The 24,041-nt window shown below is 37.2% G+C and overlaps 1 protein-coding gene across 6 annotated transcripts in view; it reads left to right on the top strand.

The window, feature by feature from the left end:
* The window catches only part of CWC27 (CWC27 spliceosome associated cyclophilin), a 302,723-nt gene that overhangs the window by 53,364 nt on the left and 225,318 nt on the right, over positions 1 to 24,041 (top strand). For all 6 annotated transcript variants that reach the window (XR_006679578.1, XM_045285120.1, XM_045285121.1 and 3 more), the window contains exons 8-10: positions 2,239 to 2,318; positions 3,270 to 3,300; positions 7,698 to 7,855. Coding sequence is in view for 5 of the 6 variants with exons in the window: in XM_045285120.1 (XP_045141055.1) it covers positions 2,239 to 2,318; positions 3,270 to 3,300; positions 7,698 to 7,855 (269 nt within the window). In the remaining variant the exon portion in view is untranslated. The remainder of the gene's footprint in view (positions 1 to 2,238; positions 2,319 to 3,269; positions 3,301 to 7,697; positions 7,856 to 24,041) is intronic.

Genomic DNA, 24,041 nt, shown 5'->3' with positions numbered 1-24,041 from the left:
GAGAGGGGAAAATGAGCTGAAACCAAGGGCTCAAGTAGAAAGAAAATGTTTTGAGAATGATGAAGGCAACAAATGTACAAATGTGCTTGACACAGTGGATGTGTGTGTATTGTGATAAGAGTTGTACAGAGCCGCCAATAAAATAATTTTTTTAAAAAAGAATGGCTTTCAGTGTGAGGTTATAAATTCCTTTCAGGCATTGAGACATTAGTTGGCCAGTCAACAATGATGTCAAACAGATTCCTGTAGTGGGTGGGAAACTAAATTAACTGACTGTCAAGTTCTTTTTGACTATTAACTTTTTCCTCATTGTGTGCTCAAGGTCACAGTTAGCTAGTTCGAAGTCTAGCTAATACAAGTGCACAGACCTAACTTCTTAGCCAGTGTCATCTTCTGCACCACCATGTCTCAGGCTTTCTTTTATTTCCACCTGTATTTTATTTAGTTCTGGTTGTTTCTTGGTTCTGGGTATGAATTGGAATTCCCTACATCCTCATTTTTTGGATTTGTTTGCTGACAATTTTGAATTTTTTATACTAAATTCACTCAAAATATTTAATATTTTATTCAACAACTATCCATCAACTACACACACACACACACACACACATGTGTGTGTGTGTGTGTGTGTGTGTGTATTTATTTACTCTTCTAAAACTATTGTGACCTAATGAAATAAATTCAAATATCTGATTTTCACCCTCTTTGGGGCTGTCTCTTAATTATGTCAATTGTTCTTTATCTTTGTTTCTGTTCTTGCATGCAAGATGCTAGATCTACTATTATGAGGAGAAACATCTAAAACGCATTTGATCGTGTATTTCTATTCTAATTTACTTGCCAACGTTATTTGAAATGGTAACAATTATTCAGATTAATTCTGATATGTGAATAAATAAATAAAATGCAATTTTCTTCTTTTTCCTTCAAAATGTTTAAAGTAAAACGTTAGAGATAAATGAAGTTGCACTTTTAAAAAATGCTAGCAATTAAAAATTAACGTTTACAACTTAAGGAAATGATATAGTTTAGTAATAGACTAAGAGCACAGAGACCTGATTTATAATCATAGTCCTGCCATTTATTAGTGTAATTTTCATTTTCAGTAGGAGGCTGTGATATTTGTGATTGTGGCTTCACTTGGGGAAATATTACGAAGAGAATATTTCCTAGAGTATAAAAGATACGTACTTTTAGCTGGAGATCAAGGAGGAAAGAATGTTAGCTATAGCATGAAATAATATTAGTCTTTTGTTGTTGTGGTTGCTAGTTTAGGTCATTTAAGCATTCTACATTTAAACTGTATACATTTCACATGGCATACTGAATTTTCTTGCTTGAAATAAGTGAAGCTGATGTCATTCCCACTTTGTGGGTAAGCATTCTGAGATCTGATGGGATTATTCTATTTTTACAAATGATACAAATTTAGGCCTAAAGCCCATCTCATGGAATTACATATAGAACTCATTTAACCCAGCTACCATCTTCTTGTCTTGTCTTCTTTCTACTATAATTCCTTCTAATTTTTATTGCTTTACACATTTGTCATAGCTGGACAAATGTATTATTAACTAATTACTTGATATTTTGGCGTGTCATCACTCTGGTATAAGTAATAATGTGAGATTAATTATTAATCATTGTGGGAAAATATACATGAAGGCACTCTTGTGACTCAGTAGTTAAAGTACTTGACTGCTAACCAGAACGTTGGTGGTTCTAACCCACCCACTGCTCCGTGTGAGAAAGATGTAGCAATCTGCTTCTGGAAGGGTCGCAGTCTTGGAAACCTTATGAGACAGCTTTACTCTGTCCAGTATAGGTGCTCTGACTTGAGGACAGTGGACTTTTGGAGGTATAATCATCTAGTTGTTTGACGATAGGATGCTTATTTGAAGAATTATAGCATGCATTTATTTTCTTCTTTCGATCTAACCTATAGTATGAGTCATGAAAATTAATTAGTTGTATATAAATTGTGATGAAGATTTGTGCTTGGAGGTGGTAATCAATAGATATATTTTTATAAGTATGTCACTGTCTAAAAGAAAAGTTATTTCTAAGTTACTTTTAGTTATTAGCATAATTTTAATATAACATTTTAGTTTATACTAAATTTTACAGATACATATCTTTTTCTAACCACATTCATACTTGATTTTGTGTTAACTTGTCAATTTTTAAAATATTTACACCCTTCCCTCTACTTACAATTATATTATCTTTACTTTCCAGAGTATGAAGGGAAAAAGCAAAAGTAGTCATGACCTGCTTAAGGATGACCCACATCTCAGTTCTGTCCCAGCTGTTGGAAGGTTAGTTATGCTGGTGTGATTCTGGGTTCTTGTTTTCTGCATTAGGTCAGTTTTTTTCCTTCCTTTGTGTGTAAGTAGGTCTTATAATTCAGATTTTCAACCTAGCCAAGAAAAGTAAAGCCATGTTGATGATGGAGGTGGTAAAGCTCAAAGCACCATGGAGACAAGCACTCTAATCACTTTTACTATTTTCTTGCTGCTTACAGTTGAACTAATAACTTAAATTATGCATTAAATTTTTATAATCTAGGATTACTTAAGTGCCAGGAAACTGCTTAGTAGTTGCGTTGTTATTATTTTTCGGGAAGCAGTTTTGTGCCACTTGGTATTACTGTGCAGCAAAACAGAGTGAACGGTTTCTGTAAAGACGTCACGATCCTTTTAACTGATCCACTGTGTGATTTCTCATACTTTCAGGAAGGAACAGAAAATTGTCTCGTATCTTTGTTGCTTCTCTTTGAGAAATGATGCATTAGGCTTGTGCCTCAAAGGGGAACTAAAATACTATTGCACTGAATATAGCTCATTTTCAGGAGTTTCATTTCAAAAACATCTTTTCTTAATTTTCTTTTATTTGAAGGATTTAGTCCCTGTACTTTCTGCAATCACATTGCTTTAAACCAATAGAAGAAATAGCTCTTTGCAACCTCTGTTCCCAGAAATGTCACTGTAGGTTGTTGCTATTTCCTATTATTATTTCTTATTCTAGTGAGTTCATGTATTTACTAATGGAGCATAACTGACTCTATTTAGAAATGTTTGACTGTGATACTTATAAAAGTATTATTTAGAATGGCTCCATCATTCTATAACACTATTCTAAGATTACTATAATAAAGTAAGTTTTTAGAACATTCTTCCCAGCACACACTTGTAGAGTTTTGGATTATTGAATAACTTCATTAGTTCATTTTAATGCTGAAGATTATTTATTTCACTTTTTTTTTGTAGTGAAAAAGATGCAGCAGGAGATTTAGATGAAGTGAGTATTAATGTTGGTATAAATATGCATTTTAGCAATTTATAAGAAACTCAAAATTTAAAAAAAATATAGATTATTTTTTCTTCAAATGTTATGTATACTGCTTTCATTAGGTTTATGTAAATTTTGGAAAAATATATTAATCTTGGATATATTTCTTTCCAATTAAGAGTATGTGTATATATTACTCTAAAAATCTATAATCATATATATGACCTTCTAGCCTGCTTTTTCCCCCCTGACATCATAATACTTGAATACTTAAAATGAAAAGGTTGATTTTTTTTTTTTTATGCTGGATATTTGAATGTTGGGTTTATCTCATACCTGATGTGTGGGAAATGCTTGGGGTCAATGATTTTTAGTGTTATAGATACATACATTTTAGGCTATTTCATTCATAACTCTAGTGATATTTCTTTGTTAGTTGTGTTGTTCAATAAAGCTGATAAACTTAAAGGCAGTTTGTTTCAATGTGTAAGAAGTTTAACTTTTCTTATCCAAATTCTGCTTTGTATAAAAACCCATTGATCTGCATTGTACAAGTCATTGCAAAAAATACCATTTTCCATGAATGAATACAGGTTTCTTTATTACCACAGCCAAAAGGGAATGTTCTCACTCACTATACTGTATGCAGTCGAGGGAGGATGAATTTCTAACCTGGTCAAGGAAGCCTTTCTGGAGGAGATAATGTTTTGTGTCTTACAGGAAAATTAGGAATTAGCTTAGTCTCAAGAAAAGTTGTGAAAGATGAAGTTCCTATAACTCAGAGAATAGAATATGCTAAAGCATGAAAGTAATGTGAACTAGTACTTTATCTAGAAAACACAGCTGAAATTTCAAGTGTGATCAGAGCCTGAGTTTTTAAGAGCAGGGAGGAAGACTGCTAAAGGTAGAGGAGAGTGGATGTGGAAAAGACTCAGAAGTCGGAGATAGTTGTTTTAGAGGCAGAAACAGGCCAGTGTAACTGGAGTGTAGTGACAGGATAGAGAGTGGGATGAGACCGGACAGGTTGAAAGGGGGCAAATAGGATAGAGGTTTGTAGGTCATGGGTGAAAGATTAGGCCTTCTGCTCCCATAAAGAGTTACAGCCTCAGAAGCCCATAGGGACCATTCTGCCCTGTCCTATAGGATTGTTTTGAGTCAGAAGCAAAAGGAGGGCAGTAAGTTTGTTTTTTGTAGGTCATGGTGATGATTTTAAATTTCATTCTAAAAGTGAGAAAGAGATCAAGGATAGTTTAAAAGATAGTTGGAGGATCAATTTTGCATTTTTGCCTGGCTATATATATCATCTTGCTTGGATGCACAATCGATGCTTAGGCAAGCAGCAGTCAAGGAATCAAAAGACAGGTTGCATTAGGTAGATCTGGCACAGTAGACCTCTTTATAGTATTAAAAAGCAAGGAGGTTACTTTGAGGACTAAGATGTGCCTGGCCCAAGTCATGGTATTTTTAATTGTCTCCTATGCATGTGAAATTTGGACATTGAATAAGGAAGATAGAAGAATAATTGATCTTCTGTATTTGATTTGTGTTCCTGGTCAATAATATTGAAAGTACCATGGACTGCGAGAAGTACAAAATGATCTGCCTCGGAAGAAGTACAACCAGATTGCTCCTTAGAGGCAAGGGTGGCTAGACTTTGTCTTAAATATTTTATGCATATTGTCAGGAAAGACCAGTCTTTGAAGGAGGACTTCATGCTTGGTAAGGTAAAGGAGAAAGGGGAAGGGCAAGGTCCTCAACATGATGGGTTGACGCAGTGGCTAAGACAATGGGCTCAAGCATAGAAACAATTGTGAAGATGGTGCAGGACTGGGCAGTGTTTCTTTCTGTTGTGAATAAGGTTGTGATGGGTTTGAATTGACTCATGGCACCTAACTACAACAACAGCATATTATAGAGGACAAATTAGAAGAAGCAAACTAGAGGCAATGTAACTTTAGTAAGCTATTGTAGGCGGAGAGCTTGATATAAGACCACAGCTGTGCATTGGAAAGACAGTATTGCTTGAAAGAGACTTAGATTATGCTAGCTTAGGTTCAAGAATCTAACATGACAATAAGGCTTTTGGCTTGGGCATTTTTGTAGGTGGGCACAAAAGAAAGAGTAAAGTTGAGGTGGGAGATAATTAAAATAATGTTAAAATAGTGAGGCTAGTTTTGTAATAATGAGATTAGGATAATTTGGAGAAACCTATGTAGCAATAATACAGGATTGTATGATAGGAACAAGGTCTGATGTAAAATTAAAGATTTGTTCTTTAGGTCATGGGTGGAGGTGAAGTCATCTAAGGATAGCATATCATTACTTAAACTATTTTTTGACTCAGTTCCTTTGAAATAACTAAAAGTGTCGAACTTCTTCCCAGAAAATGCACCACACCCACACAGAACATTTTATGGATTTGCAGGGGAGTATTTTTAAAAAATTTTATTTCACAACAGTTTTATTGGCACATAATTCACAAAGCATGCAATTATTCAATCATTCAATCACATTAAGGGGAGTTGTACAATCACCACTGCATTTATCTTAGAACCCCCATGGTCACGTTGCCTTTAAGCTGAGCTATGCAATCATTATCAATTCTAGTGCTCTCTCTGCATTCTGGCCCTCATGGTTCACTCCCCAAATCCCGCTTCCCTCCCCTGCGCCCATCCCTCACCCCTGCCATCCCTACAACAACATGCATCATTTATTATTATCATACATCCATTCCTCCTATGCTTCACAGCTGGGAAACCCAACAGGAACCACAATGCAAGACAAATCGCACTAAGGTGTTAAGGATAAGATCATATTAGTAATAAGGACAAAAATAAATGATGCATAAGAGAGAGAAGACCCCCATCAACAGTCAAAAATCTAGAAAAGCAATTTCTGTCATGGGACATCTAAGAGATACTTGCACGCAGTACTAATTCAGGCCATATCTATTCAGGTAGGACTACTGGTCTGGTACCAAGTTCAATCCTGCATAATCAGGATTACAAAGGTCTCTGCCTGATAGTAAGGCTGTTTGAGACTCTTGCCTTTGGCTACAGTGGATCTCCCAGTGGCTCAGTCTGACTAGATACTCTACAGATGGGTTCTGGGCTCCCATTCTCCTCCATAGCCTTCTCCTAATTGGGTGTTCATAATTTAACTCTGATACTTTTCTCTTCACCGTATTCAAATTTTGTAATTGTCATCTTTGTATCAAACAAGCTGGTATGCTTCTGTGTGGATTTACCATAGTTGGCTCTTTGCTTAGATGACTGACTGCTTGTTTGAATGCAAGCTTTTAAGACCCCAGACACTATTTCAATTGATAACTGGTAACCATCTGCTTTCTTCACCACACTTTGCTGTAGCATCCTTATTTTCAATGATGATTTCATAAAGTTGAGTATCAAGCAGGGCCGTGATGGAAGAACTAAAGGTTCTTAAGTTGGAGCTAGGATTTGGTGTTAGTGAATGGCGTTCTGGCAATCCTGTTTTTTTATTTTATTTGCTGTAACTTGGAAATTATTACATATGTCATACCATTCCTAGTTCAATCATGTCAAACATCATTGTACAATTTCTTCCATAATCACTCTCTAGACATACTTTTCCTTCCTGGACATGGTGATGTCATTTCCCTCTTATCTCCCCAACTGCTGCAGCTTGCCCTACCCCCAAACCCTTGTTATGTTTTCTTTTGCTATAGGTTCAATGAATAGGGGGGGTATTTTAGATCTTCTTAGTTCCAGGCATAGAAGTTAGTGGGTATTAGAATTTAGTACTTATGAATTAATTGACTAGTTTTTAGAAAACCATAACAACCTCTGTCTTAAGAATTTGGTTTTATAAGCCTGGGACAAGAGCTAGGAGTTTACGCTTTTAACAGATAACACATGCACTTTGAAGACCAAATTTTAAGAACTTCTGCTTTAGGAGTCTTATTGGTCTCAAGTTAAGAATTCTGCTTCACCCTAACTCACCTGATCAAAGAACCCCAAGAAAAAAACGACGCACTTGGGTTAGTTCCTTTCATCCTACTTGCCCCTTTTCTCTCTCTTCTCTTTTGAAAAACTTTTTATTGTGAATTCGGTGTAGCTTAAAGAGTAAATAATCAGTTGTACATGCAGTGATTCATACACATTTTGATCGCATTCATCGCAATCCCCTCAGTGTCCCACCACTTATCCCACCTCTTCTTTCCTGAGCCTTCTGAACACGTTGTCCTTGGGTAAATGCTGCCCCTTTGATATTATGTGGGTGATTATTCTTTAGTGTACATATGTCACTAGTATTGGAAGCCCTTACTAACTCAAAACAAAAGATCTACCTTCCCCAAAATGTGATATGAGATGGACCTCCGGAAGTGAAAAGGAAATTGAATTTTAATTGAATTTTAACTTTGACAGGATGGAGATGATGCAAGTACGGAATACGATGACTCTATGGATGGTGATGAAAAGAAATTGATGAGAGAAAGAATTGCAAAAAAATTAAAAAAGGACCCAAGTGCCAATGTTAAACCAGCTGGTGAAGGAGAAGGGGAGAAGAAATCAGTGAGTCGCAGGTGAGTCAGTTCATCTGATTCTAGGACTCAGAGATTTAATAATGCTTTTCAGTTTTTCATATTTCGCTTTATTATTGTTGCTTATTTGTTTCCATTTTTATTTCCTTGTTTTCAATAGTGGCATTACTAGACGTTTTACACCCAGCTCTTTAAGGAAGCAGTGTTCTGTTTTCGGTGCTTGCACAGTTTACAATTCACCCACAGTGTATGAACATTCCAGTTTCTATATACCTTATTGTCCATTTCTGTTATTATTATTTTTTAATGTTGCTATAATGATTGGGTGAGGTGATATTCTTTTGCTTCATACCTCTCCAGGATTCTTGGTGGCATAGTGGTTACGTGTTGGGCTGATAACCACTAGGTCAGTATTTCAAAACCACCAGCAAGTCCTCAGGAGAAATGGCTTTCTACTCTGTGAAAAGTTACACTTTCAGAAATTTATGGGGCAGTTCTACCCTGGCCTGCCGAGTTGTTGTGAGTTGGAATCAACTCTTTGGCTGGGGGTTTTGACTTTAATGGCAAATTATCATGAGCATTTCTTCATATTTTGTTGGCCACCTGAATGTCTTCTTCAGTGAAGTATCTGTTCATGACCCTGCCCATTTTTTAGTTGGATTATTTATATTTTTGTAGTTGGGGTGTTGACGTTTTCTATAAGTTGTGGAGCTGTGTCTGGTTTGATATGTCATGAAGTACTTCTGCCACCATTTGTGGTCTCTTTTTGATATTTTGTGAAGGTAATATTCTCTTTTTGATTTTTTGGTGTATATGAATGTTTAATTTTTAGGAAGATCTAGTCATCTACTGTGTCTTCTGCTCTTTGTGTGTTTTTCAATGTTTGCTAACATATTTTGCTATCTCTATGATTGATGATTTTTATAGTTACAGGTTTTACATTTAAGTTTTTGATGTGTCTTGAGTTCCACTCATTTATGTATGAATGAATGCTATATGGTACCTGTTTCATTTTCTAAATATGGATATCTGGTTTTGCCAGCACCATTTGTTTAAGACTATCTCAGCCTAATGTAATGTGTTTAAGACTTTTGTCGACTACAGGATCAAGTGCCTGTAGTTGGGTGGATTTACTTTTTTCTCTATCTTTTGATTCAGTTTTGTTTCATTGATTAATACAAGGGGGTACCCAAAGAAAAATGGATTTTTTTCACCCCAAATCTATGTATTTAAATTATTTGACAAAACAACCTTCTCACTTTCAAAGTACTCTCCATGAATACATTTGTCAAATGTGCAGTTGCATTCTTGGAAACATGTTTCAAACTCATCTGTTTGGATGGCTGTCAGTACCTCCCTCTTTTTTTTCTTCACCTCTTCTGTCATCAAATTGCTATCCTCTCATGTTCCTATTCATTCATGGAAACTAAAGAAGTCACACAGAGCAAGGTCAGGTGCATGGGGCAAGAGAGCATGCTGTTTTTTTGCCCAAAACTGGCATACTGAGGTGGCTATATGAGTGGGTGCATTGTCGTGGTGGCAAGACCAGTCCCCCATCTGCCACAAATCAGGCCTTTTTTTGTCATACACTGTTAAGTAATCTTTTAAGAACCTCTAAATCAGTGGTTCTCAACCTTCCTAATGCCACGACCTTTTAATATAGTTCCTTATGTTGTGGTGCCCCCCAACCATAAAATTATTTTCGTTGCTACTTCATAACTGTAATTTTGCTACTGCTATGGGTCAGGTGGCTCCTGTGAAATGGTCATTTGACCCCCAAAGGGGTCATGATCCACAGGTTGAAAACTGCTTCTCTAAATAGAAAGCTTGAATAACAGTCTGACCTTTTGGAATGAAATCCAAATGCACTACGAGTAGACATTTTCATCCAGGAAGTTGATCTACATCTGAATGAGGTTTGTCATCAATTGATGTATTTCACCTTTTTGATAGGAGAAAACCACTTGCACACATGAGTTTTTCCCATAGCACTGTCCTTGTAAGCTGTGTTCAACATCACAACAGTTTCTGTGGCATTTTTCCTGAGCAGGAAACAAAATTCCACAGCCGCACGCTATTCTCTTAAATTGGCCATCACAAAAAATGAGATTCTAGTGAAACTGCTTTTATGAAAAAATTCATTGTGACCAGAGAGGACCTTCCCAAGTGACTCTACTGGCTGCACTGACTCAGCGAGTTGCTGAATACTTGCCTGGCGGGAAAAATGTGTCCTACGAAAGATCTGTTCCACCTAGTGTAATTCCGTGGGGGTTTTTATTTTGGGGGGGGGCGTACCCCATCGTATGTCTGCCGTTTTACTAGTACCAGGTTCTTTGAACTACAGTGGTTCAAAAGTAGGTTTTGCGATCAAGAAGTGTAAGGCCTCTGACTCTCTTCTTTACCTATGTCTTTTCTTTCCATAAATTATTAGTGAATGCTTTTTCCATGCCTTTTATGAATGATGATGGAATCTGGATCAGAATAGCATTATATTTGCAGATTGCTTTGGGAAGTACTGACATTTTCAAATATTAAGTCTTCTTCTCCATGAACATGGTATATTCTTTGATTTATATAGGTCTCTTTTAGTTTCTTGCAGCAGTATTTTTTCTTTATGTAGGTACTTTGTAGTTCTGGCCAGAATGATTCCTAGATGTTTCATTGGGTGGCTGTTGTAAATGATATTATTTTCTTGGTTTCCTTTTCAGAGCTCCCTTGTTAGTATAAAGGGGATCCAATAAATTTTATATGTTGATCTTGAACTCTGGTGCTATGCTGGATCTTTCACTTAGTTCCAGTAATTTTCTTGCTTAATCTTTGGAATTTTTCTCTTAGAATCATATCTGCAAATTGAGATAGTTTTATTTCTGCTTTGCTAATTTGGATACTTTTTATTTCCCTTTCTTGTCCTATTGCTCTGGTTAGCACTTCCATTGGAATACTGAATATGAATGATGATAAAAGGTATTTTTTCTATGTTTCTTTTTTCAGGGAGAAGTTGTTTTGTTTGTTTTTTAGTTTCTTTGTATTCAAAATTATGTTGGCTGTGGCTTTGTTGTTTTTTAAATGCACTCCCATGAAAAACAAAAGTACGAGGAAAGAGCTTTCCAAATCATAGTAATCCTACATAGGGCTTCTGAAGCTGTAAATCCTTACAGAAGCAGATAGCTTCATCTTTCCCCCTGAGGAGTGGCTGCTGGGTTTAACTGACAGCCTTGTAAATAGCCCAACACTTAGCTGACAGCACCGCTGGGTCCTTAATTATGCTGAGGAATTTCCCTTATATTTGTATTTTGTTGATCATTTGTTACCAGGAATGAGTATGGGATTTTGTCAAATGCTTTTTCTTCCTGATTGATGTGATTATGTGAACTCTTTCCTATATTTTATGGATGTGGTGGATTATGATGATTGCTTTTCTACTGTTGAACCATCCTTGCCAGACTTGATCTCACTTGGTTATGTTGTAATTTTTTTTACATAATGTTGGATTATGTTGGCTAGGGTTTTTAATTGATAATTTTTGTGTCTATGTTCATGAAAGTTACGTGTTTGTAATTTTTTTTTGGCCATATCTTTGCCAACTTTGATATTAGGATTGTACATACTTCATAAAGTTCTTTTCTGTACTCTAAAATAGTTTGAGTGGAGCTGGTTTCCGCTCTTTGAATCTTTGGTAGAGTCTACCAGTGAAGCCCTCTGGGCCCTTTTCCCCCCAGGGGAGCCGGGAGTAGTTTTAATTTCTTCTTTAGTTCTAGGTCTGTCCATTCTTTCGAATTCAGTTCATGTTAGTTTAGGGTAAGTAATGTATGTCACTTTAAAATAAGGTGGGTTTCTCTATTCAGTTGGTTTTGAAAATACTATTTAGTAGCTGCTTGTCTTTTAAAAAGTGTGCCATACAGTTTGTTGTAGCTGTGTGGTGCTGTGATGGTAGAAGTTAAACCGCTGGTGTTTCAAATACTTGAAGGGTCACCAGGGATGGGCAGGTTTTAACTGAACTTCTCGATCAAGAAATCTTTTTTAAAAAGGACTAGAGAATGGACCTGAATCTACTTATGAAATTATGGGACAGTGAAAACCTTACAAATAACTGGAGAACATTGTATGACCTTGTGCCAGAATATGAGCCCTTCAGATTAGAAGGCCCCGAAAATAAATCTAGGAAAGAGCTTTCTCTTCAAAATACAATTGAGCCCAATGATGTGGATTTATTAACACTTTAAAGACTGCAATTTTCTAATGCTGTAGAACTCAAAATGAGAAGAAATAGCTCCAAACCTCCATTTGTAATCAGAACATGGAGTGTATGAAAAATGAACCCAGACAAATTGGAAGTTGTCAGAAATGAGATGGAATGCATATAGGTGATTTTGCATCAGGAAACCACGTGAATAAGAAATTGCTGAGGGCTAGTATAGCATGTGTCATAAAAGGGTAAATTTCAAGGTCTGTCCTGAAGTACCATGCTGTCATTGACAGGATAGTATCTATACATCTACAAGAAAGTTCAGTTTAATATGACTATTATTTAAATTAAGGATTTTTATCAACTTCTGCTGTCTAAAATTGATCAAGCATGCACCCAAGATGCATTGATAATTACTGGTGATTGAAATGCAAACCTTGGAAATGAAGAAGAATTGGTAGTTGTAAACAGGCCTTTGGTGATATAAACAGTGCTGGAAAGCATATGGTAGAATTTTGTAAAAATAACTTACTCATTGTAAACAACAAAAATGGTAACTACCGGTATATGTGTTGATGTCAAATCTGTACTTGAAATGTTCTTTAATTCTGGGGGAATATTTTCAAGTTTATATTTTGGCTCTCATGGTCTTGTTTTCATTTCAGCTTCAACCTGGACTTACACTTGAGCAGTTGATGGTCTGTTTGTTCTGCAGCCAGTCCCCTAGCCTGCTTTTAGCTGCTGAGATGGAGCGTTCCCATTGTTTCTTCCCACAGATGCAGTCAATTTGATTTCTGTGAATTCCATTCGGACAAGTCCTCATGTATAGTGGACTTGTTTGTGTTGTTGAAAAAAGGTATTTGTGATGAAGAAACTGTTGGTCTGGCAAACAAATTTCTATCATACAATCTCCAGCTTTGTTTCTGTCACCAACACCATATTTTGAAGTACTGCTTCTTCCTCCCTGTTTCCAGCTCTTACATTCTAATCGCCAGTACGTATCATTGCATCTTGATTGCTCTTGTGATTAGCTTTAGACTGAAGATGTTGGTACAATTCTTCAATTTCTTCATTACTAGCCTTTTTGGTTGGTGCATAAATTTGAACAATAGTTGTATTGATTGGATTTCCTTGTTGTGAATAGATATTACTGCTTATTGGTCGAGTTATGAGGATTTTTGTTTTCGTTATATAGTTTGCAGACTTGGGGAACTAATGGCTTAATGGTTGCATATTGGAGTGCTAACTGCAGCCCAAGTGAGCAGTTTGATACCACCAGCCAATCTGCAGGAGAAAGATGAGGCTTTCTACTACCATATAGATTTACAGCTCAGAAGCCCCAAGGGCAGTTCACCCCTGGCTTATGTTTGGGGTCGAAGTGAGTCAGAATTGACTAGCCAGCAATGAGTTTGGTTTATTGGTTTAATTTGCAGCCTCTGCTGTTTCTTCAAAGCTTCTTTAGTGCACTTTAAACGTCAAGCTCTTTCCTATCTGAACTGTGCTTATTTCCTTCTTTGCTTGATGAGGCACTGGGGGGGTCAGTGGTCCTGTGCTCCTCTTCCATGAGGGAGACCTGTGTTGACTCACAGCGAAGGTCTCCCATGCATAACTACTGCCAGTGGAGGCTTGTGTGTTGTCATGCTGAACGAGTTTTGCTGGAGCTTCCAGATTAAGATAGCCTAGGAAAAACAAAGGCCTGCTGGTAATGAAAACCCTATGGCTCACTAGGTTGTTCTGCAGCCTATCAGGCTGAGATGCGTCTGTGTGTTATGGATGGCAGCTAACAATAAATCTCTTCTGCATCAGTAGAAGAGGCATCTCTATTCATCTGAAGTGATTTTATCTTCTCTTTCCTTTGTCTTCACCATCTTCTGTTCACTGATCATTTTTTCTCAGTTTGTGAATAGGTTTAAAACTCACCCATCATTCAAAAGTAAATAAGAAAAAACCCAACAAAATCACTCTTTTTTTCCTGTCCCCACTTTCCATTTTCACCCCCTACTTACACTTAATCTGGTTTCTCCTGCTACTCCACTGACCCTGCTTTCCCACAGGCCATCTCATTGACAAATCTGATGGTCACTTTTCAATGTTTGTGTTTCTGATCTTGCTGCTAAGAATTTTGGCATATTTTATCACTTCCCTCTTGCTTTTTAAATTGTTATCTGGGGACCAGTAGCATCAATACCATTTGGGAACTTGTTAGGAGAAAAAGTACTAACACTCTTGCTCCGTCTGAGGCAGAATTGGCATTTCATCAAGATCTCCTGGTGACTGTGTATTTACAGTTAAGTTTGAGAAGTACTCTTCTAAAATAGTAATTTCTATTCCCTCTGCAGAAACTGTGTCATCTGAGTGCCAAAAGCAACTCAATAAGACCTCCTCTGCCTCTCTAAGAAAGAACTGCTAGGCATTCTTTCTCCAGTTTCCCATTGTTTTTCACACTTCTGTAAGAGTTACTGTGTATTATATTTCTTACACACACACACACACACACCTGAATTATAGTCAGTTATCATTGCATATATCCATATGATATAATTCTGGTTAACCACAGATGGATTACAATTCTGGATTTCGAATGCCTTCGGCTATAATCCTATTTTGGAGGGCATTATGTGCTAATGAATAGGAAGAGGCTGACATCAAGATCTCACCTCAGTAGTGGATGTGAATCAGGTCACACTCTGTTTAATGGTTATTTTTGTTATTGTTAACTGAATAATGAATGTAAGAAATGATAAAGTACAGCTGAAAGTTGCTTCTGGCATAGGCTGGGGAAAAAACCTGGCTGATTAAGGTTAGTAGTAGGCCTTGTGATTCCTCTGTTGGAAATATTTGTTTTCTTGAACTGAATGCTTGCTGTTCCTAAATATGCAAGAATAACTTTTACACTCCCCGCCCCTCCAACGCTTCTTGATTGACTTTGCAAAACTAAAGTTAAAAAAAAAAAGATTAGTAAGAGGCAAATGCCTACTGGAAACATCTTGCCAGAGGCGCCAGGTCCTGTGTGCATAAATAAGATACAGTCCACAGATGGAAAATAGATTATTATATTTTGATAGCATTAAAAGGTTTTGTGTTAATTTGATTGCACTGTTGATATTCAGTGTAACTCCCATCAAATAACTTTTCCCTGCATGGGCCTGGTAAGAAGGTGGGGGAAGACACCGATAGGATTTGTCTGTGAGTGATTGTGAACAGGATTCCCTGCAATGCCATGCTGCTGTGGATAAAGAGCCCTCTGAGAAGCCAGGGGTGTGATCTCATCACCAGCCAGGAGTGGAGTGTGCCCTCTGGACCCAGCATCTGACTTGCCCCTGCCTGACCTTCAGGTTTCTGATTGAATAGCACCAACCACAACGTGACATAGTTCCTCAAACTTCAGTGAGTTTCAGTGCTCTTCAGTGCACTGGGACACTGCAGTGATTTGCAGAACCCAGAAAGATGAGGGAGGAAGCAGTAGGGGGAACTTAGTAGCATCATGAAAGAGCTGGATATATGGGTCACTATCAATCCCCAACTCCTTTTGGTATTAATTCTCCTAAAAGAGATTATTACCACAACCCCATATAAGGGTATATAGTATATCCTTATAGTATAATGCTCTCACACTCAAAAATGTGTCCATCACATGGACCTCATACCCACATGTTCTCAAGTTGATTCTGGCTCTTAGTGACCTCACAGGTATAATTGGAGCAGAATTGCACCATACGGTTTCTGAGACTGTACATTTTTTTGAATGGCTTCACTTCTTCTCTCACAGAGTGGCTCGTAGGTTAAACTGCTCATTGTTTTGCTAGCAACCCAAACTTTAACTTATTGTGCCACCAGACCTTGTTCTTGAATGTTCTAAGTGCTCAAATATATGAATAAATGAATGAAGAAAGCAGAAAATTGTTTAATAATTTTTCCTCTGGATCTGTAAATATTTGCTTGTATTTATTTGAAAAAAAGACAAAACAACAACAGACAAAAACATCCAACCAAGTGCTATCAAGTTGATTCCAGCTCATAATGACTCTATGTATACAAGATTTCTGAGTCTATAAATCTCTATGAGAGCCGATAGTCTTATCTATCTTCTACTTGGTACTTACTGGTTTCCCAAGACTAAGCTGCTTTAGGACTGCCTCTTATTTACCTTTATATTGTCAGAACCTACTGTAGTAAGCATATAGAATTGGCCATTAAAGTTTGTGGAATCAATGAATGAGTCAGTTTGACTCAGTCAAGGAATAGTGTTCGCTATCAACTACACATTGACTCACTGGGGAACTTTAAAAAAACAATTCTGAATCATTTAGTCTTAGATGAAGCTTGGGAACTTTGTTAGTCTTGGTTGACTCATTTGTGTACAAGACACAGCTTATGTCAAAGAGTACTTGTATATTAAGAAAGCATCCTGACCTACTGCAGATCAAGTCCATAAATATGATATTAGCACATAATGTTCGTTACCAGTCTATAAATCCCTCGTCAGACACACATAACACATGCAATGATGCCAAATTCAGGATGAACACAGGCCGATGGGTGGAAAGTCTTGTGGGTCCAGTGGCGGTGTAATCACCTCAGTGTTGGCATGGATCATGTCAGCACTGGGATGGGTCTCCATGTGGCTCCTACAGCTCCAGGGCTCTGGCTGCATCAGCATAACTCCATGCGACTTGTCAACACGAATGTGAAACAGAGAGAGAGAGAGAGGGTCCTGCCTCCAGGGAGGAAGACAGGAGTTCCCAGAATCCTTAGGAGAAGGCCATGCTCACACAGAGTCATCATTGCCTATGACCTGATTGACAGGCTAGACTCTACCCCTTCACTCAAGTTGACCGGAGATTATGTAACTGCCACAGGAACATACTTCTTTTCTTCTTTTTAAAAAACGTAAAAAGGTTAAACATATGCATGAAGGTATTTTATAAGTACACATATGCTATATACCCCTTGCTAATTTTTTTATGAACTAGACATAGCCATTAGAACCGTCACTCAGATCAAGAAGCATAATACTGCTGTTTCACAGAAGTCCCCATTCTCTACTTTTCTCTCACCTCCGAAAACTAACCGGTATCTAATTTCTTGTAGTGTACATTATTTAGGATACTAGTACTTGATAAAGTTCTTCAGATTATCTAATGAATATTTAGGATTTAGAACTTCTACAATAAAGATTCTTATCCACTCCACATTGTCTTCATTACATCTGATGTCAAAAATATTGTAAAGATGGAGGATATTCAGTGGAGTCACCTGAGCTTTATCGCCTCTGGAAGAAGACATTTATACAGCTGAACTTGATTTAAATCCTTAAAAAGGGGGGAAAGGTCAACAGAGTGAGAATCTAGTAATTTCAGGAGAAATAAAATATGTTTGAGTACAAAACATGTTTTAAAAGCTGTGTGTTGGTAAAACTCTGAAGCAGGATCTCAATGTTTGAATTACTGGGAGACCTAATTCTGATACATAGGTACCACGTGGATCAATTAAATCAGAATCTTTGGTATGATACCGTAGGAAAACGGAAGTCACCACAGGTCATTTTAATGTGAAGCATTAAATGGTGAGAGCCATTGATTAACAGATTATTGATTAAAAGTTTGGGATAGTTGGAGTTTATTTTATGGAAATCTTGTTTTAAACATTATTATACAGAAAACGTGTGTTTGTGCGTGCGTGCGTGTGTGCATGCGCGCGCCTGTAGGTGGCGCTCAGTTACTGTAAATTAATCCTGTAAAACAATTAGAGTGGTCTGTCTTCATTTATTTTAACATTTGTATATTAATTTACAGTAATCAGATTATATTGTAAAATTAGTTTGTTGTGATGCTTACCATCGTTGTGTGAATGCTGTGTTTTAAAATGTAATTTTTATCTGACTATTCTTATTGTGCATTTATGATAATGCTTACAGATTTGATAATTTTTCAAAATTAGCTAGAATATTGCCTGTTTGGTGTTTGGACAGGTTCAAATCTGACCAACTGTGCTTATTACATTTAATTGACTGTGATGACATTCTTTTTTCATGAAAAGTATCTTAACTGGTAAAGTTAAAGATGGTTTTGTTTTATTCATAATCTGTGTTACTTTAAGTGCATGTAAAATATCTTACTATGATAGTACCATGAACTTAGATGAGTGTTGAAATTGGTATTGAAGATCTAAAAACATGAACTTTAACTTATGAAGCCAGGTCTAAGAGTTATAAATACGGTTTTCATGCCTCCTTAGGTTTTCTCTGAGACCTAGAAAATTTTGAAATTTATACTTTATATTTTGGGCTCACTTACCTGAAGAACAGGCTTAGGACGTGTACAATTATCTTTAACACACAAATTTAATTTATTTTTAAAAGAATATTTATACTTCTAAATTTTAAAGGGAACACAATTTTTAAATGATAGTACATTTTAAAAGATAATACATACAATAACAAAGATTGAAAGCCACAGGCATTCTAATAGCCCTGTTGGCATTATTAGGATTCCATCCCCACCCACCCATCAGAACCTTTTTACAAATTGGAGTGAAATTAACCAGAGCATTTTCTGTTTTGTTTCAACCTCTCACCCTATGAAAATGTTGAATTAAAACCAACCACAAAAGAGAAATGTAAGATTTACACACCAGTAATTGTTCTCTGAATAAAGAAAATTGTTTTGTTAGAGGGTAGTCATAGTCTCCATATTTTCAGGAAATACTTGATTTTAACAACAGATAATAAGTTTTGAACCAATCTTGGCTTTAATGACATTTGCTTGCTAACTTTCACAGAACTTGACTTTTATTTTTGATAAGCTATTTACCTAACCATTTCCCCCTCTCAAATATATGTTGCTCTTGCCAATCACAGCATAAGAACTGCTAGGTACCTGACAGAATGTAAGGCTATAGGAAACATAAAGAATAAAGGATATATAGTTACTGTTTACAAACCTTGATATGTATTGTAGGAGAAAGGATTATAAATAATTGAAATTCAATTGTTATGACAAGTAATCTAATAGACATACGTACAAAGTTTATGGACATTATGTAGGTAATATATGTTTTAGAGACAGATGAAAATCCTGGGTCAAAAGAGAGAGTAAAAATTACCATTTTTTTTTGGTAGGTCAAAAACAGTTATCAGCAATTTTATATGCTTTATCCTAATGTTAGTAAAATACAAGGGACCTTCAAACAGTTTATGGGAAAAATTCCATTATTTTGTAATTCCATTTTATATGAACTTTTTGTAGCCCCCTCATGCAGGAAGGTAGGGATTGCTTAAAATTCAAAGCATCTTCTGTGGACTAGGATGTTAGGTGATTTAGATTTTAAAATGTGAACACCATATTAAAACTTATGTGACCCCTACCTGTGGTTGCCATCCTTGCTGCTGCTGGAGAAGCCAAAGGAAAGGAGCTGGCAGCAGCAGTGACTAAGAAGGCGGGAATGAGATTGGAGCTACTGGAAGGAAGCAAGAAGGAAGGTAGTAGAAGGTACCCAGTTTCCGTATTTCACTCACCTGACCAACAGTCTAGTCTGCTAGTCGCACTGATACTGATTGCCCGCCGCACCCCCAATACAATGCCCAGAGCCTTTACGTAGAGAGCCATGTCCTCTGCCTCATCTGCTGGTAATCCCAGCCACGGTTCAGTGACGCGAAGTCTGGGTTTTGGGCTTTCTGATCTATTCTCAAAACTCACTGCCATCAAGTCGATTCGTACTCATAGTGACCTTAGAGGAGAGAGTAGAACTGCTCTTTTGGGTTTCCAAGACCATAACTCTTTATCGGAGTAGAAATCCTCATCTTTCTCCTGCACATTGGATGTGGTTTTTGAACTGTTGACCTTGCAGCTAGCAGCCCAACATGTAAAAATGGAGAACTACTTTCCTTTTTATAAGCCAAATGAAAGACCTAGCAGCCCAACATGTAAAAAAGGAGAACTACTTTCCTTTTCATAAACAAAACGAAAGACCTAACACTGCCCAGTTAGATGTTGTTCCATTGATGTTAAGTGGCACATTCCTGTCCTTTTTCTGACTCACTTTTTAAAAGAAACAGTATTTTAACATTAAAATAAATCCTTTAAATTGGTGTTGCATAATGCCCCGATGAGCACTAGAAAGTTTATTTTTTATTAACTTTACGTGTTATGGCTGAAAATCTAGAGTAGTAGAAATGGTATAAATCATAACATTATTGTGTATTTCTGGTAAGCTTCTAATTTTCTACCTTTTGGATCTTGTCATCAAGAATTTTGGATCATTAGACAAAACTCTATTCTTGGACTAGTTGAAATAAAAAAGTGTAAAAATCCCGAGTCAGCCCATTGAGACTCCCTTAACTCTGTATCCAAGGGGTCATCTTCAAAGTAAAACAAAAAAATTCTTGATCTCTGGTTATCTCCTATACTTCAGAAATGCGACAACCCTACTGTTTTTACAATTAGATTTTGTATGGCAGGCAGGAAGCAGTGAAATGCACATGTGGGAGAAATTCTGTCAGAATGGAGAAGAGGTTTTTGCATCTCTATTGATTTATATTACGAGAGTTATAGTCTTTTGATCTTGCAGTATCAGTTGTTTATAGGGAATGGGATTATGCATTGGCAGCACAATATGGTGTTGATGTGCAGAAAAACATTCTTTAAGTTATTCATCATTTGATGAAGTTTTCTCTATTCTAGAAAAAAAATACATCTAGTCACGTTGAAGAATATTCATTGCTTCCCCACCTTTTTATTCATGGGTAGTGAATTTACCTTAAATTAAATTGACTCGCTCTGGTGCTAATAATGGTTACTTCTTGGGCTGCGATCCCAAGGGAAGGTCTGCAGTTTGAAACCCCAGCTGCTCCAAGGGAGAAAAGGGGCTTTCGGCTCCATAGAGAGTGACAGCATTGGAAACTCACAGGGGCAGTGCTGCCCTGCCCGGTAGGGTCCCTGTGAGTTTGGTTTGTTTTTAAGCAGTCCTTCCTACTCTTTGCACAGTGAATCTCCTTTGCACCAAGCACTTTGCTGTGCTCCAGGATGTTCAGGTTAGTATTGGTCTCTTCTCAAGTTGCTTAGTGTCTAATAGAGGCAAACATTGTGTAAGCAACCAAGGACTGTCAATGTTTATAGTTGCACTAACCAGAATTGTTCTATTCACAAATATTTAATTGACCTATATCATAACCAGGCATTTTCTCGAATCAATTTAATCCTCAAATTTAACTTCCATAACAAACCTATAAGCTGTAGTTGGCATTATGTGCCTTACTTATGAATAAACAAATAAATAAATAATACTAAAGAAGGTAAAAGACTTGCTTTTGATCCCATGATTAGAACATGACCCAGCCAGTACTTATCTCTGTGATGATCCGATGCTACTGCTACAGAGCCTACAAAGAGTTCGCCTACCACCACATCATGTCAGTCTTGTAAAGGTGTTTCAATTTGCTGTGGAGATGAGAGAGGGCTTGTGTAATGGAAAGTTCACAGCAATAGTGCAGTACATTTTAGAAATAATGAGGATAGGCCAAAAATAATTGCCAGAAAACAATGTTGTTGTTGTTGTTGTTAGGTGTTACCAAGTCAGTTCTGACCCTTAGCGACCCTGTGCACAACATAGGGAAACACTGCCTGAATCTGATGAAACACTGCTTGTCCTGCACTATGCTCACACTTGTTCCTGTGCTCGATCACACTGTTGCAACCACCATATCAATCCATCTCCTTGAGGGCCTACCTTCCTCCTTGTCACTGCCCTTCTACTTTACTAACATGATGTCCTTCTGGAGGGACTGGTCTCTCTTGACAACTTGTCCAGACTCTGTAAGAAGAGGTCGCATCATCCTGACCTCTAAAATAATAGAAACCTTTATTAAACAAAAATATTAAAATGTGATGCTATTGTTTCTCAACAGATTCTTTAGCTCAGGCTGTGAAAAGCAGTGTTTCTATCTTTTCGGTCTTTCCTCAAAAAATTATATGCTATTCTATTTACAGCACATCAAAATAGTAAATTTGATATTCTTGAAGGATTCACATTTTATTCCATTTAAAGGTTTGTGACTTTTGGCAACAACATGTCTGAAGGAGCAGGTCAGGGCTCTAGAGTAGATTACATGAAACTAGGTTTCCCAGTGAAATTTTTATAGGACTGTCCTTGCCAGCCTTGAAGATTAAGCAGGTAAGTCATTGTGATGGGTGAAAACAGCTAGGTATAAGATACTTGGCTGTTACCTCATCAATGCAGTTTTCAATTTTCTTAAAACTTTTTCATAATAAGCCTTCTTGATGTTCTCTATCCTTTGTGGAAATTACCAAGATTACCACTTGGGAATCCCCCAACCCCACCCCTCAAAGGAAAAAATAATCAGAACAACATTGTCTCCATAACCCTCTCAGCGGACATTTCTGCCTTGATTTTAACTGCCTCAGGAGATCCCCTTGGAAGCCACCGTTTTTATGAGATTTTTTTGAAATCACCCTTAGAAGACTAAAACAAATATGTTTCTGAGAGAATTTACCTATAGTAATCTATTTATCACATATACATGTTTAAATGTTTTGTATATAATAAATATGTGCATGTATAAACTGGGACCCTGGCAGCAATATTTTTTGACTCACCTTATGTTATTCTAGATAGGAATATAAGCTAGATTAGAGCAGTGGTTCTCAAACTTCCTAATGCTGTGACCCTTTAATACAGTTCCTCATGTATTGGTGAACCTCCCCAACCATAAAATTACTTTTGTTGCTACTTCATAACTGTAATTTTGCTACTGTTATGACTTAGGCCACCCCTGTGAAAGGGTCATTTGACCCCCATAGGGTCGTGACCCACAGTTTGAGAACCGCTGGATTAGAAGAAAGACAAATTAATTATTGCACTGTTCTAAGGGGGAGGTAAAAGGGGTCTAACTAAGGTAGTAGCAGTGGGGTTGGATGTGAGATATATTAAAAAGGTAGACTTTTCCAAAATTTGGTAACAGATTTTAGGGAATCTGCAGTAAATGCATATTCTAAAAGCCTCCTTTTTTGGTCTTCCACAATATTTTTTTAAAATCATTTTTGGGGGGGCTCTTACAGCTCTTATCACAATATCTATACATACATCTACTTTGTCAAGCACATTTGTACATATGTTGCCATCATCATTTTCAAAACATTTTCTTTTTACTTGAGCCCTTTGTATCAGCTCCTCATTTTCCCCCCTCCCTTCCCCACCATCCTTCCTTCATGAACCCTTGATAAATTTATAAATTGTTATTATGTTTTCATGTCTTAACACTGACCGATGTCTTCCTTCACCCACTTTTCTGTTGTTTGTCCCTGTGGGAGGGGGTTTTATGTTAATCGTTGTGATAAGTTCCCCCTTTCTCCTCCCACCTTCCCCTTCCTCACCTAGTATCGCAACTCTCATTATTGGTTCTTATGGGATTATCCGTACTGCATTCCCTGCGTTGTGAACTCTTATCTGTACAAGTGTACATGCGCTGGTCTAACCGGATATATAAAGTAGAATTGGAGTCATGATAGTGAGGTGGTGGCGGGGGCTTTAAAGAACTAAAGGAAAGTTGTGCTTCTTCGGTGCTATACTACACCGGACTGGCTTGTTTCTTCCTTGTGACCTTTCTGTGAGGGGATGGATGTCCAGTTGTCTACAGGTGGGCTCTGGTTCTCCATTCCACCCTCCCACTCATTCACATTGATAGGATTTTTTGTTCTGGGAACAGCCTCCATTTCTTTTTCTTTTCTAAAAAAATATTTTATTGGGGGCTTGTACAACTCTTAGCACAATCCATACATCCATCCATTGTGTCAAGCACATTTTTACTTTTGTTGTCATCATCCACAAAACATTTGCTTTCTGCTTAAGCCTTTGGTATCAGCTCCTCATTTATTCCCCTCTCTCCTTGCTTTCTCCTCCCTCATGAACCCTTGATAATTTATAAATCATTATTATTTTGTCATATCTTACACTGCCCGACATCTCCCTTCACCCACTTTTCTGTCGTCCTTCCCCCAGGGAGGAGGTTATATGTAGATCCTTGTA

Source organism: Echinops telfairi, unplaced genomic scaffold, assembly GCF_000313985.2.
Source record: "Echinops telfairi isolate 266 unplaced genomic scaffold, ASM31398v2 ScPeMD7_7469;HRSCAF=8507_1, whole genome shotgun sequence".
NCBI lineage: Eukaryota > Metazoa > Chordata > Mammalia > Afrosoricida > Tenrecidae > Echinops > Echinops telfairi.
Note: the sequence above shows the minus strand (reverse complement) of the source record. Positions and strands in the feature narration are given on the sequence as shown.